The sequence below is a fragment of the Bubalus kerabau genome, chromosome 5 (genome assembly GCF_029407905.1).
Source record: "Bubalus kerabau isolate K-KA32 ecotype Philippines breed swamp buffalo chromosome 5, PCC_UOA_SB_1v2, whole genome shotgun sequence".
NCBI classification, from domain to species: Eukaryota; Metazoa; Chordata; class Mammalia; order Artiodactyla; family Bovidae; genus Bubalus; species Bubalus kerabau.
Genome location: NC_073628.1, coordinates 14,624,374 through 14,644,093, shown reverse-complemented (window position 1 = coordinate 14,644,093; position 19,720 = coordinate 14,624,374). Strand labels below are relative to the sequence as shown.

The 19,720-nt window shown below is 46.2% G+C and overlaps 1 protein-coding gene and 1 long non-coding RNA gene across 3 annotated transcripts; one reads left to right on the top strand and one right to left on the bottom strand.

Moving 5' to 3' along the window:
* On the bottom strand, positions 1–10,911 carry LOC129652481 (uncharacterized). 2 transcript variants are annotated; one of them, XR_008714558.1, is made up of 4 exons: positions 10,881–10,911; positions 9,990–10,084; positions 8,105–8,150; positions 1–257 (listed from the first exon to the last, which is right to left on the bottom strand). It is a non-coding gene; the product is annotated as an uncharacterized LOC129652481 (long non-coding RNA). The 2 variants fall into 2 exon arrangements; XR_008714557.1 differs by lacking the exon at positions 10,881–10,911 and having other exon boundaries at positions 9,990–10,125.
* On the top strand, positions 10,134–18,734 carry TMEM109 (transmembrane protein 109). The gene is made up of 4 exons (XM_055581143.1): positions 10,134–10,285; positions 15,707–15,951; positions 16,842–16,944; positions 17,143–18,734. Exons 2-4 carry the CDS (start codon positions 15,715–15,717, stop codon positions 17,532–17,534), a joined length of 732 nt encoding a protein of 243 aa, XP_055437118.1. The 5' UTR covers positions 10,134–10,285; positions 15,707–15,714; the 3' UTR covers positions 17,535–18,734.
* The last annotated feature ends 986 nt before the right edge of the window (positions 18,735–19,720 follow it).

The following is a 19,720-nucleotide window of genomic DNA, read 5'->3' as shown; positions in this document are numbered from 1 at the left end:
TACTTCCATAAGTATTTATTTAATTGGGAACTCAAGGAAACCCCACCCTGAAATGGCCAAGATGGGGTTGTTTCACATTCCAAAACTGGTTTTTGCATAGTTAAAGAAATTGGTTTGATAAAACATCTTTTCAAAATTCTGAACCTAGGGGAACAAAAGTCCTTCTAGGAGGAGCTTGCATTTCTCTCCTTGTGCCTTGAGATATAAGATGTTCTACCACGACTCTCAGGAACTCTTACATACATCACCTCCAATTTCTGAGACAGAGGGGAAAAAACAGAAAAGAGGCCTTTTTAAACTCAAGCAAGTAAATTTAACTTATTCTGTTCACTTACTTACAAAGAAATGAGTTTTATATTGTCATAACTGATTAATGACTAAGTTTTTAGTTTTTATTTTATTTTTTAATGACTAAGCTTTTCAGTGAAGCTATGGGATATCTGGCTGTGTATGTCTATATGTCTGTGTATATGTTATAGATATATTTCTACCTCTGGGTAGTAATGCCAAAATTAATTTGTAAAGGAGCTCTATATAATTGGCTTAAATGAAATTGAGCATGTATATAAATGCTCAGAAATATAAAAGAAACTAACCCAAATGGATTTCAGGTTCACATGAATCTGGGAAATATTCAGTATTACATTAATATCTGGTGGTAAACAAGTTTAAGCCTTTTGATTTGAATAATATTGAGATGACATAATCCTTTTATTGTATGCAGGGTTGTTAAAAGAGATCTGATTATCTGTAATCAGATAATCAATATAACCAAATCAGATAATCAAATAAGATCTGATTATCTCTTACAAAATCTGTCAGCAAGATAAAAAACTTGCTATAGTGAGATTTTTACAAGTAAATTAAGTATAAATGAGATAAGAGTTTTTAGGTAAACTCTTTAGGAATGTACAAACAAGACCAAGCACTAAATTTGAAGAATGATCACGTTTGAATATGGAAAGAGGAACTGCCACTGAAGGAGAGGAACAAGGCAAGCAGTCAGAGAAGAGATTCTCTTTAGTTGCTAAGTCGTGTCCGATTCTTTCGACCCCATGGACTGTAGCCTGCCAGGCTCCTCTGTCCATGGGATTCTCTGGGCAATAACACTGGAGTGGGTTGCCATTTCCTTCTCCAGGGGATCTTCTCGACCCAGGAATTGAACCCGGGTCTCCTGTATTGCAGGCAGATTCTTTACTGACTGAGCTAGGAATAATAATGTTTTACAGTATGTTTACTTAAAAATAGTTTCTGCAGATTTTTGGTAATTTGAAACTTTGGAGTTTCGCTAAGTTAAGTTAAATGATAGAAGTTTATTGAATATCTAGGTCATTTACTGGAGAAGGCAATGGCACCCTGCTCCAGTACTCTTGCCTGGAAAATCCCATGAACGGAGGAGCCTGGTGGGCTGCAGTCCACGGGGTCGCAAAGAGTCGGACACGACTGAGCGACTTCACTTTCACTTTTCACTTTCATGCATTGGAGAAGGCAATGGCAACCCACTCCAGTGTTTTTGCCTGGAGAATCCGAGGGACGACGGAGCCTGGTGGGCTGCCGTCTATGGGGTGCACAGAGTTGGACACGACTGAAGCGACTTAGCAGCAGCAGCAGCAGCAGGTCATTTACAAATAAAATAATATACTTCAAATTAATATAAAGATTCTTTTACAGAGAAACTAATGATATTTAGGACTATTAGTTAATATGAGACATTTTCTATAAGAAAGTACATGATTTTAGAAATTATAGCTAATAAGTTTGTCATTCTACAGAATGCTAGTTTAGTTCATAATTGCTTACTTCTTAACTTTTAATAGAAATTAGGTTTTAATGGTTTAAGATTATAATTAAAACATATAACTCAAACTTTTAAAAATTAATAAGGAAAATATATATTTGTATGCAAAGGAAAAATAAAGTATAAAGAAAGGAAGTGAATTTTGTTAAGGGAAAAGGAAATAATTTTGTCCTAAAAAAGGTTAAAGACAGAGAGAGAAAAGGGACAGGACAGGACAAAATCTGAAGGTAAAACAAGAAAGTTACAGAAGGTTATGGAAAAGAAATTCTAGGAAAAGGGTTTTGTATGTGAGCAGGACTGGCTAAGATTAGAATTAACTTAATTAGTTGAGTTTTACTATTAAAAATAAGCTGGTACAAAATTAGAATTTGTTTTTCTCTCTCTGTTAAGAGGGACAAAGTTTTTGGAATATTGATCTGCTTTTGATGGCAGATTGTCAAGTTTCTTTACCTTTTAAACAACCTATTGTAAACTTTTGTATTTGCCTCTGAAATATTCTTTTGTCACTTGATTGAGGGCAGGAGGAGAAGGGAGTGACAGAGGATGAAAATGGTTGGATGGCATCACTGACTCAATGGACATGAGTTGGAGCAAGCTCTGGGAGATAGTGCAGGACCGGGAAGGCTGGCGTGCTGCAGTCCATGGGGTCTCAGAGTTGAACATGACTTAGCAACTGAACAACAACAATTGTCACTTAGTCAAATAAATATTGTTTCATAGTGACCTATGATCCTATTTGACCGAGTGTTTTAATTTTTTTTCCTTTTTTAAAAATTATTTATTTATTTACTTATTTATTTTTTGGCTGCACTGAGTCCTCACTACTCCCTGTGGACTTTCTCTAGTTGCGGTGAGTAGCAGCCACACTCTGGTTGCGGTGCCCGGGCCTCTCACTGTGGCAGCTTCTCTTATTGTGGAGCGTGGGCTCCAGGGGCATGGGTTTCAGTAGTTGTGTCACATGTGCTTAGTTGCCCCTCGGCGTGTGGAACTGACATGGGACTGAACCCATGTCCCCCAAATTGAGATGTGGATTCCTAACCACTGAACCACCAGGGAAGTCCCTAAAATTTTTTGACATCTTTGACAAACTTCCTCAAACCAATTTTAAAATGAAGTTCTCTTGACCTCTAGCTAACCTGGGGATACTTCAGAGGATACCAAAACATCTCAAAGAAAGATAATAAGTTAATTATGCTTATTTGGTATGTTAAATTACAGGGGAAGCACTGTCAAATTCCTTAGGTTATAGTGTATGTTGTGTTAGTTGCTCAGTCATGTCTGACTCTTTGGGACCCCATGGACTGTGGCCTGTCAGGCTCCTCTGTCCACGGAATTCTTCAGGCAAGAATACTGGAGTGCACTGCCATTTCCTTCTCCACTATGGGTAATTGTTATTAACATAAATGTTCTGGAAATTATATGAAATGCCTAAAATCTGACTGTGTCCTGATAAAATGTTATCAGTCATAATTCTAGTTATTAATATTCTATGTCACAAAAATAACGAAATATTTTTGACAACTACATTGTAATCAGGTCTTTAGCCATGCCCTTTAAAATCTTTTGTCATTTATAGACAATTATTATTTCGCTCTGATGCTTCATAAAAATGCTTCATCTTCAAGAAGACTCATAGAAAGGGCTTTCTGATAAGTACAGGTTTCTGAAAATGTTTAGATTATATTGCTGACTGGGTAAAAAATTAAAAGAATTCTAATGGAAAACCTGATGGCATCAAACCCATGAAGTATCAAGATTAACAAGTGTGGCTTTTTGTCTGAAATATTACTGAATTGTAATCTTTGCTTTCCAGATGTAAAGAAACCTTTCCCCTTAAGCTAACTGTGATTTACAGCAATCTGATGAATTATATCTTTGTAAGCAGAACTGAAACATTTATCTTTTCTCTCTACTTGATCCCTCCAGAATTTGGAAACTCTTAGTGAGTATTCTTATTTTCATGGCAATACTGTTATTTGCATAAATTCAGTAAGAACCTATTCTCCTCACAACAGCACACAATTGGAAACATTGGTTATACTCTCAAGGCTTTGATTGGAATGTCATAATTGAGAGACATGTGCATAGACTCAGATATGACAAGACAGCATTAAGGAACTAAGACTGACTTTATGGAGCCATTAACTCCTTGAAAAAAATAGTCTGGTACCTTGCAACCTTATCAGGTGAATAATTCAAGCCATTTCCCAGCAGGTTCAAGAACCTCAAGACATTTTGGATCCTCAAGAAGGGAGTTATGCACCCAAATTTATAGGTATCTCAAACAGAATCTGATGGCAAGTCCTTAGCATGACTTTCCTGGCCTTGAGAAACCTTTTAAAGTTCAAATCTGAGAATCCTTATGAAAAGTTCTAGCAAAACCAATTTAAAAGAGCGTTTGTTGTTGTTCAGTAGCTAAGTCATGTTTGACTCTTTGTGACCCCATGGACTGAGGCACACCAGGCTCCCCTGTTCTTCACTATCTCCTCGAGTTTGCTCAGACTCATGTCCAGTGAGTCCATGATGCTATTTAAACATTTCATCGTCTCCCACCTGCTTCTACTTTTGCCTTCAATTTTTCCCAGTATCTGGGTCTTTTCCAATGAGTCAGCTCTTTGCATCAGGTGGCCAAAGTACTGGAGTTTCAGCTTCAGCATCAGTCCTTCCAATGACTATTCAGGACTGATTTCCTTTAGGACTGACTGGTTTGACCTCCTTGCAGTCCAAGGGACTCTGAAGAGTCTTCTCCAGCATCACAGTTCAAAAGCATCAATTCTTTGGCACTCGGCCTTCTTTGTGGTCCAACTCTCAAATCTGTACATGACCACTGGAAAAACCATAGCTTTGACTATATGGACCTTTGTTGGCAAAGTGATGTCTCTGCTTTTTAATATGCTGTCTATGTTGGTCATAGCTTTTCTTCCAAGGAGAGAGCATCTTTTAATTTCATGGCTGCAGTTACTGTCTGAAGTGATTTTAGAGCCCCCCAAAATAAAACCTGTCACTGTTTCCACTTTTCCCTTTCTATTTGCCATGATCTTGATGGAACCCCAAAATTTTGAGTTTTAAGCATGTATGGTCAATTATACTTATATATATAATCAGGTTAAGTTTATTGAAACTGGACTCATTTTGCAAGCAAATTAGTCTTAATCTGGCTATATTTTGTAGCGACAAGGATAGTTTTCAAAAGAAAAATTATGTTTCAGTAATATACCTTTGTAGATATTAAGTTCTAGTGCTGTTAGTTGTCTTTGAGTTTTGGTATTTACTGCCTAAGACTTACTTCCCAGATGATTCCTTTTTACCAATTTGCATTATTGTAAGGTTTAATGAACTATTGAAAGGACAGTCTAAAATTGATTCTGATGTTTACCCTAGTAATCTATCTTTGGATGAAGATCAGATGTGCCATGACCTGAAACAAGGAGATTTCAAACTGGAAAATACATCATTTAAAGAACTGTCTCCAAACCTAGATGAAAGGATTTTTATCATATTCTTAACTAGCTCGTGTGCAGTGAAACCAAAGAGAATTAACTCCTGCATTCATTCCTCCCACTTTAAAAAGGGCCCCTGTACCAGACTGGTCTAAAGATAGGACTGCTGACCTCAATATCACCTTAAAAGAATACCCACACCAAGATGAGAAGAAGATGACATGAGAAGTGAACAGCTATTCCAAGATGCTGGGCCTGACCTGTGTGATCATTTATAGTGTTTTCTTGGTTTCTATCATGGATACACAAATCCTATGCAGAGTTTAAAAATCAATCCAATTGTTGTATTTATGGTCAATTATCCATGTTCAGTACTTTTGGTTTACTTTGGTGGATTTTTTCCACTCCCATGCTTGCTTGGATGGCCCTTAGGAAATTTATTCTAGAAGAAAAAAGTTATATAGTTCTGTTCAAGTCCTTATTGATATTACTAGATGGGACTCCCTCACTTGGCTAATCAGTCATACCTGCTCTGACCCTGGCCATAAATACAATTTTTCTTTAAAAGTTAATCACTCAAGCTCAATCAGAACAATGAGCTAAATGTTAGTCAAAAATCATAACCTCCTGCTTACTGGGAGAGACCGTCCCTCAATTACGGGATGGATTTATATTGTTAATACCAGGCTATAGTCATTTAAATTTAAAGGCTTCCTTATGGTGGGAACAATTAAATTATACTAGAGATAAGGAGCTTAATAACATTAGGAAATTGGGCAGAGTGCCTTATGAACAACGTCAACTTATCATTACCCTTAAAGATAGCAATTGGTATGGAACAGATGGGTCAGGTGACCAGGGCTCACATCCAACGGAGGTTCTTGGTTTAAATGCTAACTTAAGGGACTTCCCTGGTGGTCTAGAAGCTAAGACTCCACACTTTCAATGCTGAGGGCCAGGGTTCTGTTTCTGGTCGGGGACCTAGACCCCACATGCTGCAACTAAGAATTTGTATGCCGAAACTAAAGATCCCTCACTCCACAACTAAGACTCGGTGCAGGCAAATAAATAAATTAAAAAAATCCTTACTTAAGACTTTTAAAAATGCTACTAACTGTACTACCTGTATTCTGCTTACTCTACAAGATTTCTGTTTTTCATATTACCCAAAGTACAACTGAGATTCTGACAAATATTTTGATGACTAAGCAGCTTGAAACAGTCGACGAAATATACAGCTGTTTAGTCCCTAAGTTGTGTCTGATTCCTTGCGACTCCATAGACTCAGTGCACCAGGCTCCTCTGTCCATGGAATTCTCCAGGCAAGAATATTGGAGAGGGTTGCCATTTCCTTCTCCAGGAGATCTTCCCAACCCAGGAATTGAACCTGGCTCTCATGAGTCACTTGCATTGGCAGGCAGATTATTTCCCACTGAACCACCAGGGAAGCCCCGGCCAAATATATAGTTCTATATAAAATTAAAATAATTGTAATAATGTAACTCTGGACAGAGAAGCCTGGCATGCTGCAGTCCATGGGGTCACAAAGAGTCAGACACCACTTAGCGAGTGAACAATAGTGTAACAGAAATGGCAACCCACTCCAGTGTTCTTGCCTGGAAAATCCCAGGGACGGGGGAGCCTGATGGGCTGCCGTCTATGGGGTCGCACAGAGTCGGACACGACTGAAGCGACTTAGCAGCAGCAGCAGCAGACATGGGAAGAGGCAACAAAAGGGAATCATTTCTTGAAATATAGCAGACTAGTGAGACAAGTGGTTCAGATACTTTTACGCTACTATTAACAGGGACATTAATAATGCACTGAGTGGCATATCAAGGGAATCCTCACCTGACCTAGGAATAAGCCTTCCTGGCACCATGGGACAATTTGGTTATGAAATGCCTCCCAAACCTTGGTTAAATTTAGGACCACAAGGTGGCACTGTAAAACAAGGAATGTCACTCATCTTTCAGTTTCACAAATCTTCTAGATTAAGTCCTCAGCACTGACCTACAATACACCCTGAAAGAAATTCAGGATGAAGAACAGGGTGAACCACTGTGCTTTGAGAAAACAGGCAAAACAGACCCTTAGATAGCTAGATATGATAGGAACATTTTTTGTGAACCCCAATTCTTGCATTTTCCTATACTTAGAAAAGCATTAAAATCATGAACTGAGATACCTGTTCCTCTCGACTAGCAGTAACCTTCTTCCAAGATGTATGCTGGATTGCACACACCACTTACCAAAGTTACAGATATACTGGCCTCTCCCCTACCTCTTGGGAGTAGTTCCTCAGAGCTATGGAAGCTGCTGTTAAGTCACTTCAGTCGTGTCTGACTCTGTGCGACCCCATAGACGGCAGCCCATGAGGCTCCCTCATCCCTGGGATTCTCCAGGCAAGACCACTGGAGTGGGTTGCCATTTCCTTCTCCAATGCATAAAAGTGAAAAGTGAAAGTGAAGTCGCTCAGTCGTGTCTGACCCTCAGTGACCCCATGGACTGCAGCCTACCAGGCTCCTCCGTCCATGGGATTTTCCAGGCAAGAGTACTGGAGTGGGATGCCATTGCCTTCTCCCAGAGCTATGGAAGGCAGAATTAAAAAGCTGATTCAGGGAGGGAGGGGAAAAATAGATTTCTGTTTTAGAGTGTTGAGTTTCAGAATTGTTTAAGGAACATCAAAGGAGAACTTGCCTACATAAAAGCATTTGGACAGCAACTTAAATTGGAGGGGGAAAAATAGATTTTTGTTTTAGAGTGTTGAGTTTCAGAACTGTTTCAGGAACATCAAAGGGGAACTTACCTACATAAAAGCATTTGGACAGCAACTTAAATTTAAAAAACAAAAAACTCCACTTACTTCATCAGAAAAAGTTCACTCCACTTATTTCCTTGAATCTCCATACCTGCTAAGAAGTGAAGATGTATGTTAGGATCTTCTGATGTAGTCCAAAAATCTTGGCTTTCTCTGCCCACTGAAGCCAAATAAAATATGCAGACAAGGTTTGGAGGAAATAGAAAGGTGGCTTCAATCCTCAGGTGGAGGAAGGGAGACACAGCAGGCTCCTGCCTCAGGCACTGGGCCTCCCTTCCTCCAGAAATCAGAGGATTATATAGGTTGAGGGCACAGAGTCAAGGGTCAGTGACAAAGAACAAAGGTTTAAGGATCTTATATTATTTTTCCTCTTAAGTGAAAGTGGTGAAAGTGGAGTCGATCAGTCGTGTTCGACTCTTTGCGACCCCATGGACTGTAGTCTACCACACGTCCATGTGATTTTCCAGGCAAGGGCACTGTTGCAAAAACAGTTATAGACTGGAGTCAAGCAGCCTGTTAGTTCGGTCCATTGTCTTTCCTGGAGCCTTCCCCTGGTGACTCAGTTGGTAAAGAATCTGGCTGCCATGCAGGAGACCCAGGTTTGATCCCTGGGTCAGGAAGTTCCCCTGGAGGAAGAAATTGCAATCCACTCCAGGATTCTTGCCTGGAAAATCCCATGGACAGAGGAGACCATAGGGCTATGACCCACAGGGTCGCAAAGAGTTCCAACCGACAGGACTGAACGAATTTTGCATGCATGCATGCATGCACTGACTACAGATAGGAACATTCAAAGTAAAAAAAGTGCTCAGAAAAGGGCAAAAGAAAAAAAGAAAACTTTTTCCTTTTTCTCACTGGAACACTTTTAGTACTTTATAGAATTAAAAAACAAAATTCAGCCGAAAACATTTCAAATATCTAATTAGTTATAGAAGATTCATAAATTAGGCAGCATCCTATATCTCCAAAGAGCTATAGTAAACGAAAGGTTTTCAAACGCAGGACATGAAATCCATAAACAGAAGAAAAGATTACTTTAGGCATGAAAGTGAAAGTGAAAAGTCGCGTAGTCCTGTCCAACTCTTTGCTACCCCCATGGACTATACAGTCCATGGAATTTTCCAGGCCAGAGTACTACAGTGGGTAGCCTTTCCGTTCTCTGGGGGATCTTCCCAACCCAGTTCTCCCGCATTGCAGGCATAGGTAACATATTTTACGGGGAATGGAAGGGATCTATATCGCAGATTATTTCAGTTTCCTTTGGGGACAACAGAGAGCCCGTGTGACAAATGGCCTCATTGGTGCTGACCAAAAAATTCCTGACTAACTTGTTAAGACTACATTTCTGAATGACGTTGAAATTTAAGCTACGACAGGTATTAATTCCCGGATTAGGGATTTGTCCTTACAATAAGTGACTCCATTTCAAGCCTACAGTTTTCTTTCAAACAATAGTAAAGTTGAAATAAGGACATCCAGAGAGATGAAGTGACCTGCCAGAATAACAAAGCAGGAAAAAGACCTCTTCATTTCAAATCCCGCGGCGTTCTCCCTCACAATGCTGCCTTTTTGACTGAAATGGGTCTGGAAGTTAGTGCCCTTCCCTCTCTAAAACTGAGAGAACATTTAGGAACCATCTGCAGAGTTAAGGAGTGGAGATGATCTCAGAGGGAAAGGATGCATTTTCCCGGTTGAGCGCCTCTTACTGCTCCTCTAACACCCTTTCCCCTTTGTGTCTTTTAAGCGCGAAAAATTTTCTCAAAAGACCAGGTGCGCTCAAGCTCCTCTTTCTTAGAACTACATTTCCCACAATGCCTCAGGAGGCCCCACGTAGCTGGAGAACTACAATGCCCGAAATGCCAAGGGTTTTTTTTTTTTTTTAAGAGGCAGATAAGCTTCCATTCCAAATTAAAAAATGAAGTTTACCCACTCTATAGTCCAGATATAGTCACTTTCCCCTTTCCTGCCAGAGACTTCCGTTCCCAGCTCGAACTTCCGACTCCATTATTCTCCCGGTGGGAATGCCTGGGATAAATACGCAAGCGGAGAGTAGAGCGCATGCGCTGACCGGCACCGGACTTTGGGCTTTTTGGGCGGCCCGCAGGTCCGGGCGCGTCCCGCCTTGCGCGTGCGCAGACGATAAACCAACGCCCCGGAGTTGAGGCGCGGGTGTAGTGCCGCGTTTTAGTGAAGTCGCACGTGAAGAGCAGCGGTGGCCAGAGCCCGGTGAGTGCAAGCTGAGACCGGGACTCGGGGGCTGCACGCGGGACTGGGTGGCGGCGGCCGCTGCAGGTGTGAGCCCGGCGGCCGCGAGGCCTGACGAGCGCCTGTGGGGAGGGGTCCGAAGTCGCGCGGCGGGCAGTCTTAACTGTGGACCCGGATCCTCGTTGCTATGCAACAGGGGGCGTCGTTACTAAGTAACAGGGGAGGCGCGTGTTTCCGGGGAGAAGAATTCGCGGTGCTGCTCCAAGGTCCGGTCGAGGACACGCGGCTGTCAGGTTTGCGGGACCAGGCCAGCGCTGAGCCCCTCGACCCCGACTCCCGCCTACGACTCGGCCTCCCGCGGCTTCGCTCCCAGCCGTTTGGGGGTACCCCGAACCCCTGGGCCGCGCCGCGTCCCTTGCCGGCGACGTCACTCAGCAGCCTTGGCAAGGGACACGCTGTTCGAAATAGCACAAGCATGCCACTGACACCCTGTCTCGGGAAGGCCGGGCCCTGGGGAAAGCGCCGTGCGCATGGGAAGCTGCCCCTTTGCTCGTCGCCCTGCCCCCAAACAGTTGCTGGGCAGCAGCTGTTGGGGTTTAGCGGGGGCTGCCCCCACCTGCCGGGACGCTGACTTCATACTCCCGAGTAGCAGCCTCACCCGGTTTAGGAGCTTCCTTTCCACGCAGCTGTGCTTTTCGAGTGGCCGCTGCATATTTGTATCAACTTTAAAATAATCCTCTCTGTACCTCTCCATGGCTCTCCGTTGTCATTCTCACCGCTCCTTGGGCTTCTGACACTCATTTAACAAGCATTTATTAGTCATTGTTCTGTGCTAGGCACTGGGAATTCCAAGGAAGGTTAGCTATCAAGTCTGAAGGGGAGGTGCTCAAAGTTTTTTGGGGAAGGCAGGCATAAAAACTGCTAAATTATGCTACAGTGCAATGAGTGGTATATTGGCAATTTGTGGGCTACAACTTTCCTATAGATGTTTATAGTTTACAAAGTTCTTGTAGAAACATGTTAACTACTTGCATTAACTCTTAACCTCATTTGATCCCATTTTAGATTTGAGGAGACTGAAACTCAGACAGTTAAGTAATAAGGTAGAAGGTAGTGGCTTCTAAATTTTATTTTTTTTGGCCGCGCTGCAGTGCATGTGGGATCTTAGTTCCCTGGTCAGGGATTGAGCCCACATCCCCTCCACTGGAAGCATGGAGTGTTAACCACTAGACTGCCAGGGGAGTTCAGTAGTGGCTTCTAGTGTGTGGCAGAACTGAGCCTGGGACAGAAAAGTCTAGAGTGCTTTGTACACTGCTGCATTTGGGCGACTTTGCCCGAACAGTAGACTTTCCCCTGTGCTGCTGATCATTTGTGGCAGTTGTCCTGTTATGCATCAGAAATCCCCAAGGAGCTCTGAAAACAAAAGCCTGAACCTGACTCTGGGGAGAGTCCGAGTAAAGAAGCCCCGGGGGCTGGAGGGTGCGGGTGGGACAGACACTCCAGATTGAGGAGGCTCAAGCCCTTCTCATGGCAACCGCAATTGAGAACTGCTGCTCCACAGGGGCAGTTTCGACAATGATGGGGAAATCAGGACCGGCAGAAGGCACAAAATCAGCTGCCCCTCCTGCTGTGTTGTGATTTATAGTGCGAGAGGAAGCGACAGGAGGAAGGAGCCTTGGCAGGGAGTCTGGGGACCGCCCCACCCTACCCTCTTAGCAAACCACAGCTAAACATATAGTGTCTTCTCACTGCTGCTGCTAAGTCGCTTCAGTCATGTCCGACTCTGTGCGACCCCATAAGACGGCAGCCCACCAGGCTCCCCCATCCCTGGGATTCTCCAGGCAAGAACACTGGAGTGGGTTGCCATTTCCTTCTCACTACCACAGTTAAATGAAGCAGTTTCCGCAGTTCAGCCTGTCCCTGCCCAAGCCATATTGCTGCTGCCTAAACAAAAGTGGCAGGTCTAGTCCCGGCTTTTTGCTGCAGAACCATGACCTGTGAGTCCAGCAGGTGGGTCATCATCTGGTGGGTGGTCTCCTTGTGGGAATCTGGGTGTCCTCTGTCTGTGAGGTGGTTGATTTGGGGGCAGAACTTTAAGCTCCTTGAGGGCAGCGACCATGTCTTAATGAGGCAGGGTGGGTGGGGTGTGGAAGGAGCAAAAGGGCAAGGTTTAGACCCTGGGTTCTGGAGTTAGGTCCCCATCCTGCTGTGTGAACTTGAACAACACTTGATCTCTCTAAGCCATAGTTTTCTGAGTAAATGTGGAGAAATAGCAGTATCTTATAAGATTGTTGTGGACTTAAATGTGATGGTGAAAGAACAAACACTTTGTAAATTATAAAGCAACACACACACGCACACAATTTGTTGTTGTTGAGTGCCTGCTATTTGCTGAGACATTTAAGACATCCTTCCTCTCAGAGCTCATGGCTGCTGCAGCCCCTGACTCGCATGGCTTCATTTTATCAAAAGTATTTGGTTGGGATGAAGTGAGGAGGTATCATGGTGATGGATTAGACCCTTGCTGAAGGAGAAATGAGGAGGAATCCTGTTAAAGAAAACAATTTGAAGAGAAAGGGAAAAGTAAAAGTGTTAGTCGTGTCCAACTCTTTGTGACCCTATGGACTGTAGCCCGCCAGACTCCTCTGTCCATGGGATTCTCCAGGCAAGAATACTGGAGTGGGTAGCCAGTCCCTTTTCCAGGGGAATCTTCCCAACCCAGGGATTGAACCCAGGTCTCCTGCATTACAGGAGGATTCTTTACCATCTGAGCCACCAGGGAAACCTTTGAAGAAAGGGAGTAGCTTTCTTATCTGCAAAGGGCTCACTCTGGAATCGGGTTAGATTTGGTTTCTGGTACATTTCCGAAGGTTGACTGGCAGGCAATGCCAGCCTCACTGTGGAGAGTTTATTTCAAGGTCCCCCAAGTTTCCTCAGATTTCCAGGTGGCTCAGTGGTAAAGAAAACACCTGCCAATGCAGGAGATGTAGGAGCTATGGGTCCGATCCCTGGGTCAGGAAGAACCCATGGAGGAGGAAATGGCAACCTGCTCCAGTATTCTTGCCTGGAGAATCCCATGGACAGAGGAGCCTGGCGGGCTACAGTCCATGAGGTTGCAAAGAGTCAGACCCGATTGAGCGATTGAGCACACACAACTCCCCTGGACTGAAGCAAATGGCTGCCTGAAGGTTGAGGCTGGCACAGAACGCAGGAGGCTTCCATTTGGGGGTGGGGGTGGGGAGCAATTCACGTCACCTTGACCTTCAAGATAGGAGGAGATGTCATCGGATCCCTCTGGGTGGAGGTCCTTGGATATAGAATCCAACCCAAGATAGCAACCCTGCTCGTTAAGTCCTCAGTGCGGTCATGACCCAGATAGACCAGGAACTGACCTGTGCTTTCCTCATCTCTGACCACGGGCAGGCAGGAACCATCTGGTTCTTGATTTGTGCCAGAAAAAGAGTAGAAGACTTCCCAACCTGAGGTTGTTCCCTCTGAACTGTCTGTTTTGCAGCCTGCGTGATCCTACAGGTCTCAGGAGGGATTTAGAGCAACTGTTTCTGTGCCAGAAAGTACCCCAAATGTGATATTTTTATAACTGGTTCTTGGACCCTCCTTCCCACTAAACAAAAATGAGAGTATCTTCTCCTCCTCCTTGATTTCTGGCTGACTACCTGAGGGCCCTGGTAGCTACAAAAACTTCAAACACCTGACTGCTCCTGCCTCAGGGGCCTGGCTAAGCCTCTGCTCCTCAAGTCTAAATCTCTGACACTCCCAGGAGCTGCAGGTTCATTTCTGAGCCTGGAGGAGAACAGGGAATTTGCCGGTGCTGTTTGACTTTTCTCAAGCACGGTAGCAAATAGAAGTTGGAACTGAAAATGTTTTTCTTGGCTAAATCCACTGGTACTTCAATGAGTTGATACTTGTTGGGTCTTAACTTGCCTACAGCATCACATTACAGAGGAGATCAGAGCATAAGACACAAAGCAGTTAACTGAATTATCACTAGTAATTCATGGATTGGACTGGTAGATGCCAAGTCTATTTTAGCTCATGAATAATCTCTTGGGTGACTTTCCAAATCACTTGTGAGATTTAAGTTGGAGAGGATACAGCACGGTGGTATATGCGAGGGTGCTGATGTCACGTGCATGCATGCTAAGTTCCTTCAGTGTCCAACTCTTTGTGACCCCATGGACTGTAGCCCGCCATGCTGCTCTGTCCATGGGATTCTCCCGGAAAAAATACTGGAGTGAGTTGACATGCCCGCCTCCAGGGGATCTTCCCAACCTAGGGATCAAACCGGTGTCTCCTCGTCTCCTGCACTGCAGGCAGATTCTTTCCCGCTGAGCCACCAGGGAAGCCTGATGTCAGGTATACCTGAATTCAAATTCTGGCTCACGTACTTACTTCTTATCCTTCCTCAGTTTCTTCATCAGTTAAATGGGGGATAAGAACAGTACCTACCTAATGGGTTGTAGTGAGGATTAAATGAGATAGGTGGCCCATGGTTAACTTTTTATTATTAATAATATTGTTCCTTAAAAGTTATGCTTTAACTCTTTGCCTCCCTTGGGGGCTAGGGAGTTGAGGTCATTCAGTGTGAGTGGATCTTGACTTTGCACAGTGGAATCCTCTGGAGGGCTTTTGGAGGTCTAAGCCCGGGCCATACTCACCGTGACATCATAACCTCCTGTCTTTAGGGCAGAGGCATCAATAGTTTGTGAAGCTTCCAGATGTTTCCAGTGAGCAACCACAGTTGTGATCCACCTTCACTTCTGTGATTTGGAAGCAGAAGTTTAGGTCCAAATCCTGGCCTTTCTCCTTAGCCCCAGTGACCTTGGGTGGATGACTTAAGTCCTAAGTCTCAGTCTCTTCTCTACCCATAGTGGTGAGGAGGATAAGGACCATCTCACGTGATACTCCTGCAGAACAAATGGCCTGTGTACAGTGTGTTCTTGTGTATTTGAGCACCCAACCAAGCATGTTTCTTTACATCTTTATGCAGTGGTAATCCTATTTGAGTGCAATTTTTACGTTTGTAAAATATATGTATTAGCTTTATCTAAAGTAGATTATAACTTCCTTGGGGACAAAGCTTTATAGTCTTAAAATTTTTTTTTTTTTTAATGCCCAAAGCACCTAATACACAAAGGCAGGCCTTCAGGTTTTTAGAACTGGAGTAAGCCTCAGAGAGATCTTCTCATCCACCTTAAGGCGCTGACGTATACTTACTGGTTTATTAATATGCAAACAGTAAAGAACGTGAAAGAGGAACCTGTGAATCAGATGGTTGTACCCAGCTGAGGCTGAAAGTCTCAGTTCTGCGTTTCAACTAACAGGGAGGGGTGGAGGAGGGTGCTGGGGCAAGTCACACCCAGGACAGTGGGTTTCTCTGCCAGTTCGGGCCCTCGCTCATGCCATGCTTCTCAACTCTGACAGATCCAGCCATGGCAGGCTTAGGCAGCGGTTCGCCATGGGGCAAGTATCTGTTCAAAGTTGTCCTGATGGTGCTCGTGGCCCTCCTGCTCCTGGACTCAGCGTCTTCCCAGTCACATCGAGACTTTGTGACGCCGGGCCAGCAGAAGAGGGAGGCCCCCGTTGATCTCTTGAGCCAGATCGGTCGCTCTGTGCGGGGAACCTTGGATGCCTTGATTGGGGCAGAAACCATGCACCTGGTTTCCGAGGTAAAGAGAGTGTTCCCTGCTGTGACCACACATGTTGAGGACAGAGGAGCCGTTGTTCACGGCCACCTGTCTTGACTCCACATCCTCTGTATCATAATCCGTGGGGCCACGGAATGAAGCCAGACAGCCCCTGCTTTTTGCACCCCCTTTGTTTCATTCCTATCCCAGAGCGTTTAGCTCCACCCCCATCTTTCCCTTATCCCTGCCTTTTCTTGCCAGATAGACTGGGAAATGAGCCATCTTTGTAAACCTATGTCACTGGTGACAATGTGTCTGACTTTGGTCTAAATCTGACCTTAAGTCTTAAATTGGCCAGATATCAAGACCTGAGTCCATACTTTTACCTGGAGAGGCAGGAGTGGGGATGACTCAGGGCCTTAAGGCAGGGCTGTCTCTTCTACCCAGTGGCATCCCAAGCATGTTGTCATATATTTTTGATAGGTCTTATTGAATACCTGAAACAAAGATCTTACCATTTATAAGATCCATGATACAGAAGAGCCGATTGACTTCGTTGTCACTGAAACAGCCTAGCCCGTCAGGGATGCTGCTTCCCAGACCTTCAATCCTTGGGAGGCTAGGAGGACCCCCCCACCAAATTTTACAGGGTGACTGCTTCAGGGATTTGATGATTCTCCCACACAACCACATTCACGCACTACCACCACCAAAGTATTTGAGCACATCAGTTGAATTAGGGCCCCAGTGTCATGGGTTCCAGCTCAGGAAGGAGAAATGGCCTGTCCCCATGCACTGGAAGGTGGCTGTGGAAGGGACCCCTCGGCCAGGCCGAGAAGCAGGTGGAGGCGTTCCTGGCCGGTGGTGGTGAAGCTCGGAGAAGAAGAACATCATTAATTATGGACTCATCTCGTGCCCTCCTCTTCCCACAGACCTTGGCGCAGATAATGTGGGCCATCTCGTCAGCCATTTCTGTGGCCTTCTTTGCGCTCTCTGGGATCGCTGCTCAGTTGCTGAACGCCTTGGGGCTAGAAGGTGAGTGGCAGAGAACTGGTTAGGTCAGCTGGAGCTTAACCTGTAGATGCTGGGATTTAAGCTCCATGACCTGAGGGGAAAGGATTTTTCCTTGGCGAAGGGGGTTTGGCTCTTCCCCTTTTTATTGGTCCTTGACAGCTCCCCCCACTCCCTTCACCGTGCCAGGGTGGCTGATTCTATGACTCTCTCCCCTTCTAGGAGATCACCTCACCCAGGGCCTGAAGCTCAGCCCCAGCCAAGTCCAGACCTTCCTGCTGTGGGGAGCAGGCGCCCTGGTTGCCTATTGGCTGCTGTCAGTGCTCCTCGGCTTGGTCTTGGCCTTGCTGGGGCGGATCCTGTGGGGCCTGAAGCTTGCCCTCTTCCTGGCTGCCTTTGTGGCCCTGGTGAGGTCCGTGCCCGACCCCTCCACCCGGGCGCTGCTTCTCCTGGCCTTGCTGACCCTCTACGCCTTGCTGAGCCGGCTCACTGGCACCCGCGCCTCGGGGGCCCAGCTGGAGGCCAAGGTTCGGGGTCTGGAACGCCAGGTGGAGGAGCTGCGCTGGCGGCAGAGGCGAGCAGTCAAGGGGCCCCGGAACGTGGAGGAGGAGTGAGAGGGTCGTCGGACGCTGCTCCCTGCATCATACCAAAGAGCCCAGCTGATTCTGGGTCGCACAACCCTCCTTCCAGCCCCCTGCCCCTTTCTCGCCCTGTCTCTGAACCTTTCAGACCTTTCTCTCTGCAGCCCCTTAGCCGAGAGAGGAAGACCATGCCCCAGCTTGTCCTCAGGGGCCCTGTCCTCTGAGGTTCTCTTGTTTGGGCTTGGTTCTCCCCACTCTTTCTCTGCTCCCAGCCTGTCTTAGCAGGGCAGGTGGTTGGCGGGGGGCTCCTGCCAGCTTCTGCACCCGCTCTCAGCAAACACCCCAATCACTGCCAATGGCCTCCATGACTCAGCCACGACTTGCCTTTCTCCAGTGCTCTTTCCCTCCTGTCCTTCTCTACCTCCCCCTTTGCCAAGTCCCCTGCTTCCATCCTTGTTTGTCTTCTCCTCCCAGCCCTGTACTCCAACCAAACCCCAGTCCCTCAAGGCGTGCTCCTGTCCCTTTCATTGCCCAGTGGTGGGGTTGGGGAGAGGCAGTGCCTGTGGAGCCTGAGGGCAAACAGAAGTGAGGAAGTTCCCACCTGGGGCCGGGGCTGGAACGTACCTTGAGTCTGTTACAAGTGCCTTAATCCGAGCCAGCGGGGTCCTCCGTTTGCCTGCTGCTGCCATACTGTATGTAAGAAACTTCCCTGTGGCTGCTTTGTGTCAAGAGGAAAGTGGTTCCTCTCGGATTCTTGATTCCCCTTCAGCCAGAGCAAAAGATGACTGCTTTGCAGGCTTGTGCCTGCAAGTAGGACCCTGTGATGGGACCCCCATGGGGGTTTCAGAGACCCCGAAGGAGGAAAGAGGACTCATCTTCCTGTCTGCACAGCTCCAGATGGTTCTCCCTCTCTCTCTCCGTCATTGCCACTGAGGAGTCGCTGATCAGCGGCCCAGGAGGAGAGCAGCACAGACAACAGAGATGTACCACACAGCCCCTTCTCATGCCCTGCAGCTGAGATGTCCCCACTGTGGGGGGGCCACTCATTTCTTCCTCCAAGGCTCTGGTGGAGGTGGGTGGCCTCCTCTGCCAGGCCCTGCACACGATGTGAAGAGTAAAGAAATGCCCAGTTCTTACTGTTGAAGTTGAAATGGAATCACAGCTGCAGTGATATATATATATATTTTTATCGGCGCTTGGTTGGTTTTAAATAAAGTGCACGCTATTTTATTATCTCTTTCTGGATAAAATGTATTTGCTAAAAGTCTGGCTTGCCTTGATTGCTCCCTCTCCAGCTAAACCCATTTCTGCGGAGCTGCTTAGTTTCTCCCTGCAGGTGCCAAATAGGGAGAAAGGGAGTGAGAAAGACAGCTGGTACCAGGGACCCTTCCCTCCTGGGCTGAGGAATGAGGAGGGCATGCCCCATTCCCAAACTTCCTGGGACTGACCAGCTTGGAGAGAGTAGTGTGCCTGTAGGGGAGGAGGGAAGGGACTGCTTCCATCCCTGTGTGCAGGAGCGGTAAAAGCTGGCCTCCAGCCAGAGAGAGACTGGCTTGCCCTCCCTGCATCCCCACCATGGTTCTCAACCCAGCCCATGGAATGGATCAGTTATTTCCTGGAGGGGTCCTGGTGTGGGTGTTCCTTTTTAAACTGCCCAGGAAAGGCTAATGTGCAGCCAGGTGCCCTGCTCTAGACCGCTCACTCCCAACACTGCTTGGCGGAGGAAGCTGGGCCAGGAGACGACCTGGGAGGCAGGCCTTCTCCCTGGGGCTCCTCCCTCACACTTCTAGGCCCACAGGCTCCCCGCAGGGATGGGGCTGCATGCACCCAGGCAGTGGTCCCCTGGCCCTATGGGCCCTCTTTCATCCCCTCTCCACCCCTGAGCTCCGTTCCTTATATCCCTGAATTCTGGTTCTGGTGTCAGATGCCTTTACAGGTGAGCTGCTTGTGGAGTGGGGATGAAGCAGAGGACGTGGCTCTTTCCTCCTTGATCAGGAGCTTCCCAGAGAGGGATCGAACTGAACACTTCGTCCTGTCCCTTGGCACAGCCAAATCAGCCCCCAGGGAAGTGGCCTTCTGGCCAGCCTCTATCAAGGAGGCGCTCTGGGGTCGGGATCCGCGGGGCACTAGGACCCGGCGGGGCCGAGGGGCAGCCCGCGAGCCGCGCTCGCTCCCTCCCACCCTCCTGCTCCAGCTCTGGCTCCCGCTCCATTGTCTGG

Excerpts from the sequence above, each read along its gene's own strand:
- TMEM109 (XM_055581143.1), top strand. The coding sequence starts at position 15,715 with ATGGCAGGCTTAGGCAGCGGTTCGCCATGGGGCAAGTATCTGTTCAAA. Across the intron at positions 15,952-16,841 it reads CCATGCACCTGGTTTCCGAG|ACCTTGGCGCAGATAATGTG; the intron begins GTAAAGAGAGTG and ends CTCTTCCCACAG. Across the intron at positions 16,945-17,142 it reads GAACGCCTTGGGGCTAGAAG|GAGATCACCTCACCCAGGGC; the intron begins GTGAGTGGCAGA and ends CTCCCCTTCTAG.